Raw genomic sequence first — 12,705 nt, forward strand, 5'->3', positions numbered from 1 at the left:
AAAATTTAAGTTGAGATTTTAAATGTACTAAACTTTTTTATTTGTAAAATGATTACAAATAATATCCTGATAATTATTTTTTTTGGTTTGACCACCGTGTACGAACACGCTAGCAGAATTCGACTAATCATGCTCGATCGAGTTTGCAAATTAAGGCCGAAAGTCTCCTAGCGGGTGGCGGGGTTTAAACCCGTGACCTCAAGGCCACCACAACTCCGTGCTGCCAACTGCGCTACAACCTATTAGTAATATCCTGATACTTTAATCATTTAAAAAACTAAAACAATGGCTAGTAGAGGCTTAAATCCCGCGATGTCTACATTAATCACTTAGGCGCACAATCCAGCCAAAAATCGACTAGCTTATTGGCATGGCGAACCACTTTTAACGACTCTACCGATGGAAATATGGAATGCTAAATTTATCATCAGATGTACGGATGTCAATTGGGCCAATCTATTCATTTCCGAATAAGCATCCAGCTTTTGTTGATCATCTGACCTAATCCTTCATTTACATTAAAGCTATTTGGGCCGACTCTTTGGTTTTGGGCTAAGCTGACATCCATTCTAAAAATGGGCCTGAAATGTGGGCCGGTATAAGTAGGCCCAATTTCGTATTTCATTATACAATAACTAAACACCTTGCTTGTCGAGAAGGAAACCTTCGTTCATCCTTTATATTATTCCCAGCTTCGTTCAGCTCAATTTTCTTAACCTAGGTCAGGATTGCTGCATCGATCCACAAATTGTGTTTCTCTATTGATTATTAGGAATCTCTGTGTTCGATTTCCCCCATCTTCGGTTTGATTCAAGCATTTTGCTCGATCGCTACTCGGTTTCTAGGGTTTTTTAGCCAATGGCGCCTGCGGAACCCAACAGCGGCGGAGCGACCAAAGAGCAGCCTCCGGTCAAGGCGCCGGCGAAGGACCTGAAGAAGAAGGATGAGAAGAAGGACGAAGATCTAGTAAGTTTGTAGGAATTGTTGCGTCACTCGAGAAGGCTTGTAATTTGGTGTGGTTTTTGGTTTTGGGGGTGAAATTAGGTGGTTTTTGATCGACATTTGAAGATTAATCGTGACATCCTTTTATTTTGTGATGTAGTCGGAGGAGGATTTGGCATTGAAGCAGCAATTGGAGCTGTACGTGGAGAGAGCACAGGATGCAGATCCTGGATTGCAGAAAGTTGCGCTTGAGAGCATGCGGTGAGTGGTTTTAGTTTATATATTCAGAACTGAAATTAGCTGCTAATGCAGTTGAGTCTATGATGAGCTGAACTTTTACTATTTTTAAGCAAGGGAAGAAAGAATTTTGTAGTGCAGTGCCTAATTGAATTGGAATTTTCTCAATTGAGTTAGATTACCATTAACCTCTACATTTATTCTAAAAAACCAATATGTTTGAACAGCCACAAACTCAACCATGCCAAATATGTGAGGATGAATTTAACTGCATACATTAAGCTTATGCTCTTACTTGTTTCTCAACAAATCATTCTGCTGTTTGATTTTTAGTATAATAATCCTTTATTCAACTTGCGATCTTGTATTGACCATGCAAACCTTAAAGTATGCAGAAATGGCTTTCGTTTCAGCCCCAAGTTCTCACTTGTTTTTCCATTTTTTGTAACATCTACACGAACAGAGTTTTGCTTCAATGGAGAACCTGCTGTTTGTAGATTGATTATAGTTAATTTTTCTTATACAGGGAAGAAATTCGTACTGCAACCAGTTCTATGACTTCAGTGCCCAAACCACTGAAGTTCTTACGTCCTCATTATGGAACCCTACAGGCACACTATGAGAAGATGTCAGATTCTGATTTGAAGGTGATAAACTATTGGTTTTGCTAAATTGTTTTCTTATTTATCATTCACGCCCACCTCCATTTCTCTTCTGAATACATTTCTCTCTTCAGAAACTGCTTGCGGATATACTCTCTGTTTTGGCCTTGACAATGTCCCCTGAAGGAGAAAGAGTATGTTGCATTTCTTATTTTGATGGCATTTATTGTCTCTCTGGCAAGCTTCTGGAACCTCTAAAAGGATTCACTAAAAGACTAATTCATTCTATCTGCTGTCATGATGTGTAATTTCAGGAGAGCTTGAAGTACAGATTACTTGGTTCTGATGGTGATATTGGTTCTTGGGGACATGAGTATGTCAGGTGAGGATTTGGACCGCTTGTTTAAATATGTGAGCAAGTGATGATTCTCCTGCATGATATAAGCCAATCAGCTTGTGCACTGCACATAATTATTTTATCCTCCTTCGTAATGCTCATTTTTCTGCCAGTAAAGATTTCGTTTGAGTATGGAGTATGGTTGTCTTCATTTATAGTTTAAAATTCCATTGCATTCATTCGTCACATGTCTTAATCACCTATTTTCTAAATCTTAAGATGAAGGACTATAGCCCACCCTATCTTCTTTCACAGAACACGTATTGCATACCAATGTAACCCATTCTGAGAAAGATGTAATGCGCTTATACCTACATATGAGACATGTAGAGCAATATTTACGATTTACAGTTGATGATTATGTGTGTGTGTGTGTGTATGTGTATCATCTATAAACTCAATTTGGGATGTCCATCGATCATGCTTAGCTCTGTCTCTTTCTTTTGATAGAAAATTACTTATCTATGTGATGTTAGCTCATTGTAATGCTGCATATGTAAATTTTTGCAGATACCTTCCTGGACCAGATGACATGTTAGTTTTGGATATTGCGCACTCTATCTATATGAAATTTGAGGAGTATCCAAGAGCACTACAGATTGCATTGTATCTTGATAACTTCCAGGTTCATACTTTAGTATTTACGAGACACTTAATTGTGTGGTAGAAATTTTAAAATTATTGGGATCAAGTTTTGTAACTTTATCTTGGTTGAAATGAAGATGAAAATATGATTTACTTGACGCATTGTGGACCAAACTTTATCTGATTTCTGCTTTAGTTATGTTGACTGGTTGTGCCTTTGCAGTATGTGAGCGAACTTTTTCAGCGTTGTGTAGATCCTCTCAAAAGGCAGCAGTTTTGCTTCATCCTGGCACGCCATGTAAGTTATCTTGAGCATCCTGTACTGTTTTGTATGTAGTCTCACCTACATTTTCATCCCAATAGGTTACAATGCGCTAATGGTATTGTCATGTGCAGGGCGTTTCGTTTGAACTTACTGAGAGCATTATTGCAGACGATGAAGAAAGGGAAGCTTTGCAAAATCTCATCAACAATACGAAGTTGAATGAAGGCTATCTAACACTTGCTCGTGATATTGAAGTCATGGAGCCGAAATCTCCTGAGGACATATACAAGGTAGACTCTCTTGAGCATCAGTGTCCTGATTGCTCTGATTGTTGCTTCTTGCATCATGCATTTATTCTTGATCCTGTTGATAAACATCCATTTTTAATTTGGGCATACTGGTGTTCTTTTGTTGTTTTCCATATAGTTCCTTCAAGATGGGCATAATGCTCAAAATATTTTGTTTGTTTCTAATGTAGCTATGTTGGCTTGGCAGGCACATCTAATTGAAGGCCGTGGTAGTGGTGGGGGAACTGTTGATTCTGCCAGACAGAATTTGGCAGCAACCTTTGTTAATGCTTTTGTAAATGCTGGTTTTGGCCAGGTTTGTATAAGATCGTATGTGTTAATCGCAAGGGAACATTTATACATGTTTCTTTATGCTGAGTGTGGTGTTCCTTTCTGTCTGTGAAGGACAAGTTGATGACAGTTCCAGCTGAAGCATCTAGCGGTGGTTCCTCCTCAAGCTGGCTCTTCAAAAATAAGGAACATGGAAAGGCCAGTGCTGCAGCAAGTCTGGTGCGCCTCTACTCTGTGTTGCACTTGCGTTTTATTCAAGTGGTGGCTAATCATTCTGTTTGCTACTCTAGGGCATGATTATGCTTTGGGATATTGATTCTGGACTTGCACAACTGGACAAGTATTTCCACGCTAGTGACACTCATGTCGTATCTGGCGCATTACTCGGAGTCGGGATTGTAAACTGTAACGTAACGAGTGATTGTGATCCTGTAAGATTCAAACAATTTTCCCAATATAAAATCTTCTCCAAGTACAATTGAGGAAATACATAAATATAAAGTGTTAATTTAAAACTACTATGCAACTACAGTGCATACTTTGATTTGTTCCTGAACTAAGTGTTGATTGCTTTCTCAGGCATTGGCTCTATTGGCAGAGTATGTGGAAAAAGAAGATGCTTCGATTAAAATAGGTGCAATAATGGGTCTAGGTCTTGCACATGCAGGTTCTCAAAATGAGCAAGTGAGTTTTCCTCAGTCACCTTTCTGTTAAATTGGTCAACTAGAGTTTATAGCCTTGATTATCTGGGGTTTTATATATTTTGTAACGTTATCAGGTACGTAGCATATTAATGCCCCTCCTCCTAGATGGAAGATCATCTGTTGACGTGATTGCATTTGCTGCTATTGCATTGGGCCTAGTATATGTGGGTTCATGTAATGAAGATGTTGCCCAGAACATTGTACTTGCTTTGATGGAACGAAGTGAGGCAGAATTAGGGGATCCCTTAGCTCGTTTCTTGCCTTTGGGCCTTGGTCTACTTTTCTTAGGGAAGCAGGTAATAATTTAGGGTTCAAATTAGTAAAGCTCAATCAGCATTATGGTCTGTCTGTCTAAAATCAGAAAGCATTTCATTCTGTCTTCTTTAATGCTCTGTATGTAGGTAGCTAACATCTTATCTCTACTTCTGACAGGAAAACGTTGAGGCTACAGCTGAGGTTTCAAAGACATTTAATGAAAAAATTCGGAAACATTGCGACATGACCCTGCTATCATGCGCATATGCAGGAACTGGAAATGTTCTAAAGGTTACAAGTTATTGAAGTTGGAGTGAGGGTGGACTTTTCTCCGATGTCTGTTATGTTAACTATTGCCTTTCTATCACAGGTGCAACACTTCCTTGGTCAGTGTGCACAACATCTTGAGAAGGGCGAATCCTACCAGGGACCAGCTGTTCTCGGAATTGCTATGGTAGCAATGGCTGAGGAACTTGGGCTTGAGATGGCCATTCGTTCACTGGAGCATCTTTTGCAATATGGAGAGCAGAACATTAGAAGGGCTGTCCCGTTGGCTCTTGGTCTCCTTTGTATATCCAATCCTAAGGTAATCTACTCTAGGTGTCACCAGGTCTAAAAACTTGAGGATTGATTTTTATGCTCTTCTAAGAACTGATTTGTGGCTCGGCTTCTTTCAACCATAGAAAATGAACCTGTGTGGTAGTGTTGCTTATCCACTTGTGTATGATAGCATCATAGATAGTTACAGAATCTTCCTAGACTTCCCTTATTACTTAGATCGTTATCTACTTGTATAATTGAATGATTGTTGTTTTCGACAGGTCAATGTCATGGACACATTAAGCAGGCTCAGTCATGATACAGACTCAGAAGTTGCGATGGTAATATTAGTTCCTTTATAATTCTTATTCTGGTAATTATTCCGTGCGTAAGTCTCTTGTTTCTTAATGTGCATACCTTCTGGATGTTACAGTCTGCCATGATTTCTCTGGGTTTGATCGGTGCTGGAACCAACAATGCCAGAATAGCTGGAATGCTTCGCAATCTGTCAAGCTATTATTACAAAGATGCTAGCCTTCTCTTTTGTGTACGGACTCTTTGAACAAAGATCCTTTTTTACGAGTACATATCAAAATGCAAGTATATTCAATATAGATTCTAAAATGCAGGTCCGCATTGCTCAAGGTCTTGTTCATCTTGGAAAAGGGTTGTTGACTCTTTCTCCTTATCATTCGGAACGTTTCCTGATGTCACCGTACGTTACTCACTGAAAACTCCGCCCGTGGCTAATTTTAATTTTGATTCAAGTACTATGACGGAGGATGCTAATTTTGGCTCCCTTTTACGCCTTCTTCCAGGACTGCACTCGCTGGACTTGTGGTTATGCTTCATGCATGTCTTGATATGAAGGCTCTCATCTTGGGGAAATATCATTACGTTCTATACTTCCTCGTCCTGGCCATGCAGGTAATCGAAAAATGTTTTCTTTTGGGTTCTGTTGTCTCGTGTTTCCCTTCTCCGCATTAGTAAAACCCTTTCTTCTAAACAATGCGTCTGTGCAACTCACAGCCAAGAATGCTACTGACTGTGGACGAGAACTTGAAACCACTTTCTGTACCCGTCCGTGTTGGCCAAGCTGTTGATGTCGTCGGCCAAGCAGGTCGTCCCAAGACCATAACAGGTTTCCAGACCCACTCAACTCCCGTCCTTCTGGCCGCTGGTGACAGAGCAGAGCTTGCAACCGAGAAGTAAGCTCTCATCTATATTCCTTATATTTCATGCTCAACGAAAACTGCACACTAATGTCGGATGCCTTTGCAGGTATATTCCCCTTTCTCCCATACTCGAGGGATTTGTAATCTTGAAAGAGAACCCAGACTACAAGGAAGAGAGTTAATGCCGACTAGGCTGTCGTATCATACACGGGTGTCTGTCACGATCAACTGGTTTAAACTTTCAACGGTGCAGAACCGTGCCTCTAGTAAGAGGCATGGATGAGCAAAATGGCGATGGGTCACGATTCGATGCTATATTATGTTTCGTCCTTTTTGAACAGATTATATGCTCCCGTCGTTGTAAATGTATCCGTCTCCGACGAAGAACGTGATTCGTTTGTGTTCTTCTGGGTAGTTCTTGTGTTATTTTTCAACCCTATGAGGATTATATTTGCTTGTTAGGAACTCATTTCACTACATACTTTTGATAAGCGTAATATGTTAATGAATATTTCGTAAAACTAATGTTATGAATATTTCGTAAAGCTAATAATTCTTGTCTTTCTTATTGAATATTTAAATAATACTCCTTCCGTTGGACGATAACAAAAATGAAGTGTGGCTCTTGCCGCAAAATGATAAAATATGATTCTTATTGTGGGACAGATGGAGTGCTAGGATTCGGAACTTGATTAGTTAAATTTAGTTAATATATCTGTTGACTGGTTGCTCAACGTGTTATATTGATTAATTAAAATCGATCAATTAGTCTGAACTAAAGTAAGCTATTTTAATTAATTATTACTACTTATGTCTTTTAAATTTTATCACATTTTAACAGGGCATGAGTTTTAAAAAATATAATGGAAAATGGATTGAAAAATTGGTGAAATAAGATCTTATTTTTAAATATTAGTTTTATAATATAAGTTGTGAACGAGAATGAGTTAGTTGAAGGTGTATTTATTATAAGAAAACAATAAAAAATTTTGTGGGATTGATAAAAATACAAATACGTGACAAATTTTTATGGGCAGACGATGATAATAATAATAATATATCACTGATGGAATGAACTAACAATAAAATACTTCTCACTTTGTCCGGGACTCCGCGATAAGAGTCCCGGTTCACTTTTACTAGAAATGCTAATGGTAATAGGGTCCCACTTTCCACTAACTCATTCCACTCACATTTCATTTAATTATAATATATACAAGTGGAACCCTTATTTCACTAATTTTTTTTCATCCACTTTTCTTAACATTTATTAAAATCCGTGCCGCTCATAAAATATTAATCTGCCCCATAGGAAAACCGGAAATCGAAAATCGGAAATATTAATGCTTAAACAAATTTTAATTAGGAAATAGTTTCAATAGTTGTTTATTTGTGGCAAATAATGCAATAGCGCTTTATGCATTCTTACGTACACAGACATATAAAACGCTATTCTAATATAATCTCTCCTCTCCATGGGGTTTAAGCTATAGGGTTTATGAGCTTCGACTAAATTACAGACGCACTTCACACACAATGAAGGTGAAAGTGATTTCTCGCTCTACAGATGAATTCACCCGAGAACGAAGTCAGGATCTTCAGGTTTCCTCCTTTTCTGCGCTTTTCTCAAGCCAATTTCCGATTTTCCTATGGCGCAGATTGATATTTTTGAATTTTTGCCAGAGAGTGTTCCGCAACTTCGATCCTACCCTTCGGACGCAGGAGAAAGCCGTCGAGTATGTTCGTGCTCTTAATGCAGCTAAATTAGATAAGGTTGGCTCGCCCTCTCCTCGGATTTGAGTGTTACATTGCTTATTTTTAGGATTGGATTGGACGATTGGTAATTGACCTAATCTGTGTGAATTTTTGTGTCGTAGATATTTGCGCGGCCTTTCATTGGGGCTATGGATGGGCACATTGATGCGGTCTCGGCAATGGCTAAGAATCCAGCTAATTTGAAGTGGCTTTTCTCGGGTTCTATGGATGGAGGTGTGCTATTGTTTCCAAATTTGTCTGTATTTTGATTTTGATATGCAGTTTACTCTATTGGAATGGAACAAATTACAGAAGAATAAATTGCTTGATTTGTTGTTTGAAGATGACAAATGGTGTTTTGAGCTATTTTTTAAGTGATGAATTGTCTTTTTATTAGAAACTAAACGCTCATGATACTTTGTTTCCATCTGCAGATGTTCGTCTTTGGGATTTGGCCACTAGGTAATACGAACAACAGAACTGCCTCTCTCTTGTTTCACATGTGGTGTTATTGGCTAATCTTAGGATATCTATTTAGAATTGTGTTTCTTTTCCGTATATTGCCTCTTAGCATGTAGATCGACCATTCTCAACCGTAACATTTGGTGAATGCATTTGTAGGATACTAATAATTGTTTATGCCTGGAAAATGTATGTTTGATGTGCTATCAGGCAGACAGTATGCCAGTTTCCTGGTCACCAAGGTGCAGTTCGGGGTCTCACGGCATCAACGGATGGTCGTGTTCTTGTGTCGTGTGGGACTGATTCTACGTAAGGCTTTTTATTTGATGTCTCGAACTGTTTTGGATTAGTTAGGAATTCTTTTGACATTGCTGGACTGGTTCTTTACTTTTCAGTGTCAGGCTCTGGAATGTTCCTCTTCCTTCTCACACCCAAGATGACTCATTGGATAACGATGCCAAGGTTAATATTTTCTATTTATCTTTTTTCTTATCTCAATTCAGTTACCCAGCGATCTTCTATTCACCTAAACAAGTACATTTGGATTTGTTTTTTTGGCAGCCACTAGCAACCTATGTTTGGAAAAGTGCCTTCTGGTAAGTTTGGTTTGCTTTTACATGAAATGTCTTATGTTTGAATAAACTAATATGCATAACATAATCTGCTTGTGCTTTTTAAAGCTCTTGATTTGAAGAACCTTTTTCTTGTCTCTCTCTTTTATATTTCTCTTTAAGGGGTGTTGATCACCAAGAGAACGGGGAACTTTTTGCTACAGCTGGAGCTCAAGTAGACATATGGAACCACAACAGGTTTTAAATGTGTTCAAATTATGTTTTGTTATTTGAAAATGCAGTAGGTTCCAACATATTATCTTTCTTTCACAATCAGGTCTCAGCCAATCAACAGTTTTGAATGGGGAAAAGATACAGTTATTTCCGTGCGGTTTAATCCAGGAGAACCAAATGTGTTAGCAACATCAGGCAGGTCTGTATTTTTCAGGACTGCACTATATTTTATTTAGATTACATAATGTTCACACAGGCTGAATTGTGACATGATTGTAATGCTTAGGTTGCTACACTGATAATGTTTCACCATTTCAATTGCAGTGATCGTAGCATTACTATATATGATTTACGGTTGTCATCTCCTGCAAGAAAGATGATCATGATGGTTAGTGAATTGGTTTTTGTATTTTGAATATGTGAATAATCCTTTTGGTTTATTACACGACATATTATATCCATGGTTAGAAGTTGTGTGAGCTAAAGTATTTTGGCCATATATATAAATAATTTGTTGGTTGCTATCACTTATCACTATAGGGAGATCCTGGACTGCTGAAATGTTATGGTTAAGAAGTTGCACTAAAAATTTATGATTTATTGGAAATACATCATTTCTCTTAACTAGCTCCATCCCTGGTTCTCCTTGAGTTGCATACTCTCTTAATAATATAGTGACTAATGTGTTGCATTTTCATGCTGAAACATTGGATGACTTGAGTTCCTTTCTGCCAATAAATACTGTCATTTTATAATCTTATTTAAAATTTATTATGGTATTAAAGTTAAGACCTGGTTGTAATATACCTGCATCTTCTTCCAGTAGTATAATTCTTTGAAGAATTTTATAGTGTTGATTAGAGTTAAAAGCATTTGATAGGGATCCAACATAGGCATTCGTTGTCTCTCTTTTAGGATTTGGAAGAGAGCTCCGCATTGCTGGATTATTAGCCTGAACTCCATTAGTGTTTTTGTATTATGAATATATGGATCTTGTACTGCTGAAGAATTGGATGTTAAGCTGCTGGTTTTTATGATGGACGTATTTAGCGATCTGTTTGTTTACCTTTGTTTTGAATGGACATTCATCAGCTTTATTTTACATGTATTACTACTTTTTAATTTATACTCCGTATTACATTTCCTAAAGATCTGTCTCTTTTTTCACAGACAAAAACAAATTCTATAGCATGGAACCCAATGGAGCCTATGAACTTTACAGCTGTAAGCTAACTCTGCAACTACTTATCTTCCTTTTCTCCTGTTTGTTTTGGATGCTCAGTTATGACTAAGAAAACCTTTACTAATTTGAATCAATAGCAGCTAAAAGTTTCGGAGTAAAACAGAAAACTATGTATATTATATCCATGGGTGGGATATCCACTTTTTTGTTTGTACCTATTGAGTCCATTTGGACTTTGTTTCTTTTACGACATGCAGCATATATCGTCTCCTGCTGCATTAACTTGCTGACTTCTTAAGTATGTAAATTTGGTTAAAATGCATGCATTAAGAGCTGCAAGCTAGTTTCCCTGCCCTGGTGAAACTATACATCTTGCAATGCTATGATTGTAAATTAAAATATCATGTCAATTCAGGCAAATGAAGATTGCAATTGCTATAGTTATGATGTCCGAAAAATGAATGAGGCAAGATGTGTACACAGAGATCATGTTTCTGCAGTGTAAGTCTCAGCTACTAATTTCTTACGAGTCTTACTAGATTTTGATGTTCTGATTTATTATTCAGTTCAAACATTTTGTTTTACTAAATTTTTCATGGTTTATATGTAGAATGGATATTGATTATTCACCAACTGGCCGTGAGTTTGTTACTGGATCTTATGATAGAACTGTAAGAATTCAGCTCATCTTTATTATTTGATGAACCACTACATTTTCTCTCTGGGACACATCTCCTAATCTCCTTAATTCTCTCCGCAGGTCAGAATATTCCAATATAATGGCGGTCACAGCCGAGAAATATATCACACTAAGAGAATGCAAAGGTGAATTGTTATTCAGGACTACTGAACAACCTCATATCATTTGTAACATTAGATGTGTTCTAATGCATATTTTTGTCCTTATCTATAGGGTCTTTTGTGTTAAGTTCAGCAATGATGGAAGTTACATTATCTCTGGTAGTGATGACACAAACCTTCGACTTTGGAAGGCCAAAGCATCTGAGCAACTGGGAGTTGTACGAATATCTTTCTTTTCAACTATATTCTTCTATTTGTTGCAACATGTTAAATTCATTTCATATTTTGCAACGATTTTGTTAGGGTCTCCAAACTCAATCTCAAATCCATGATATGTTATAAATGCTCATCGACTAAGATGATGTAAACAAATATGGTGCCTTTCGGTCAGTTTTGCAAGCTAGAAGTTGTTGCTACTGAATGTCATAACTGGATGATTTGCTCACTTGCAGCTTTTACCGAGAGAGCGTAAAAACCATGAATATTTGGAGGCTGTTAAGAATCGCTACAAGCATCTTCCCCGAGGTCAAGCGCATAGTCAGGTATATCCAGTTTTACTAAAATATCTGCAAATTTCTGTTTTATCAAGAAATAATTTATCATCTCTGGTTCATATTTGGGTCTTCATTACATCCATTGTAGAACTATCGACCTCACGTCCAAATATGCATATGCCTCGTCTTCTGCTGTTGGCGTCTCACTTATTATTCTTAATTGCGATGTTGCAGGCACAGACACTTGCCCAAGCCAATCTACAAAGCAGCCTCTCTGCGTCGCATCATGACTGATGCCCAAAGAAAGAAGGATGAAAGGAGGCGAGCTCACAGTGCCCCGGGCAGTATCGTGAACAAGCCATTACGGAAAAGAAGAATCATCAAAGAAGTCGAATGATTTTTTGGCGGGATGCATTACAATGTGGATACACCATTGAAGAATATACATTGTAAGATTTTGATCCATCTTTTCACCCATATCTGTAGATTAGAGATGCATCGTAGATTTGCATTTTTTTTGTGTATTTCAATTGTTTACATTGAAATAACAAGATTTTGCTAATGTGACAAAGAAAAGTATAGTTTATATTATATATATTCTGTATTTTTCTTGAACGGAGTAACATCATAAGTTGCTGCTAATAATTTGACACTTGATACAAAATTTGTCTTTTACAGCTTTCTTCACTATTATTGAAACTTTTCATGGACGGACCAAAATGGAAAAACTAGACGGCATTTCATATAAACGGAGATATTGTTTTAGCTAAAACGAAAATACGTTATTGATCGTGTTTGAGGTGCGAATAAAATCTATAATTATAAGGTTTGAACGATTTAAGTGAAAAATATATTAAATTATTCATCAACATTCAAACCATTTTGACAACAAAAATTCCTAATTAAAAAGAAAATACTAATAATATAAATAATTAAGTGATGTTC

The 12,705-nt window shown here is 37.4% G+C and overlaps 2 protein-coding genes across 2 annotated transcripts; both read left to right on the forward strand.

Annotated features, from left to right (window-relative positions):
* The first annotated feature begins 652 nt into the window (after window positions 1–652).
* Window positions 653–6,830, forward strand: LOC125195594 (26S proteasome non-ATPase regulatory subunit 2 homolog A-like). Its single transcript, XM_048093728.1, has 21 exons — window positions 653–966; window positions 1,103–1,203; window positions 1,706–1,826; window positions 1,916–1,975; window positions 2,096–2,163; window positions 2,689–2,803; window positions 2,987–3,061; window positions 3,160–3,318; window positions 3,524–3,631; window positions 3,721–3,825; window positions 3,897–4,037; window positions 4,186–4,290; window positions 4,385–4,606; window positions 4,743–4,856; window positions 4,936–5,151; window positions 5,387–5,446; window positions 5,539–5,652; window positions 5,735–5,820; window positions 5,924–6,032; window positions 6,135–6,313; window positions 6,387–6,830. The coding sequence occupies exons 1-21, from the start codon at window positions 859–861 to the stop codon at window positions 6,460–6,462; spliced, it is 2,442 nt and encodes an 813-aa protein (XP_047949685.1). The 5' UTR covers window positions 653–858; the 3' UTR covers window positions 6,463–6,830.
* A 935-nt stretch (window positions 6,831–7,765) lies between these two features.
* LOC125196201 (DDB1- and CUL4-associated factor 13-like) lies at window positions 7,766–12,348 on the forward strand. The gene is given in 18 exon segments (XM_048094618.1): window positions 7,766–7,882; window positions 7,964–8,053; window positions 8,158–8,269; window positions 8,470–8,497; window positions 8,708–8,806; window positions 8,893–8,959; window positions 9,059–9,093; window positions 9,232–9,306; window positions 9,386–9,481; window positions 9,607–9,670; window positions 10,453–10,506; window positions 10,881–10,966; window positions 11,076–11,136; window positions 11,226–11,290; window positions 11,379–11,484; window positions 11,719–11,784; window positions 11,786–11,808; window positions 11,995–12,348. Coding segments are annotated over 18 exon segments (1,356 nt in total). The 5' UTR covers window positions 7,766–7,816; the 3' UTR covers window positions 12,158–12,348.
* The last annotated feature ends 357 nt before the right edge of the window (window positions 12,349–12,705 follow it).

Source organism: Salvia hispanica, chromosome 6 (genome assembly GCF_023119035.1).
Source record: "Salvia hispanica cultivar TCC Black 2014 chromosome 6, UniMelb_Shisp_WGS_1.0, whole genome shotgun sequence".
Classification (NCBI taxonomy): Eukaryota; Viridiplantae; Streptophyta; class Magnoliopsida; order Lamiales; family Lamiaceae; genus Salvia; species Salvia hispanica.

Excerpts from the sequence above, each read along its gene's own strand:
- LOC125195594 (XM_048093728.1), top strand. The coding sequence starts at position 859 with ATGGCGCCTGCGGAACCCAACAGCGGCGGAGCGACCAAAGAGCAGCCT. Across the intron at positions 4,038-4,185 it reads TAACGAGTGATTGTGATCCT|GCATTGGCTCTATTGGCAGA; the intron begins GTAAGATTCAAA and ends TTGCTTTCTCAG. Across the intron at positions 6,033-6,134 it reads TCCTCGTCCTGGCCATGCAG|CCAAGAATGCTACTGACTGT; the intron begins GTAATCGAAAAA and ends TGCAACTCACAG.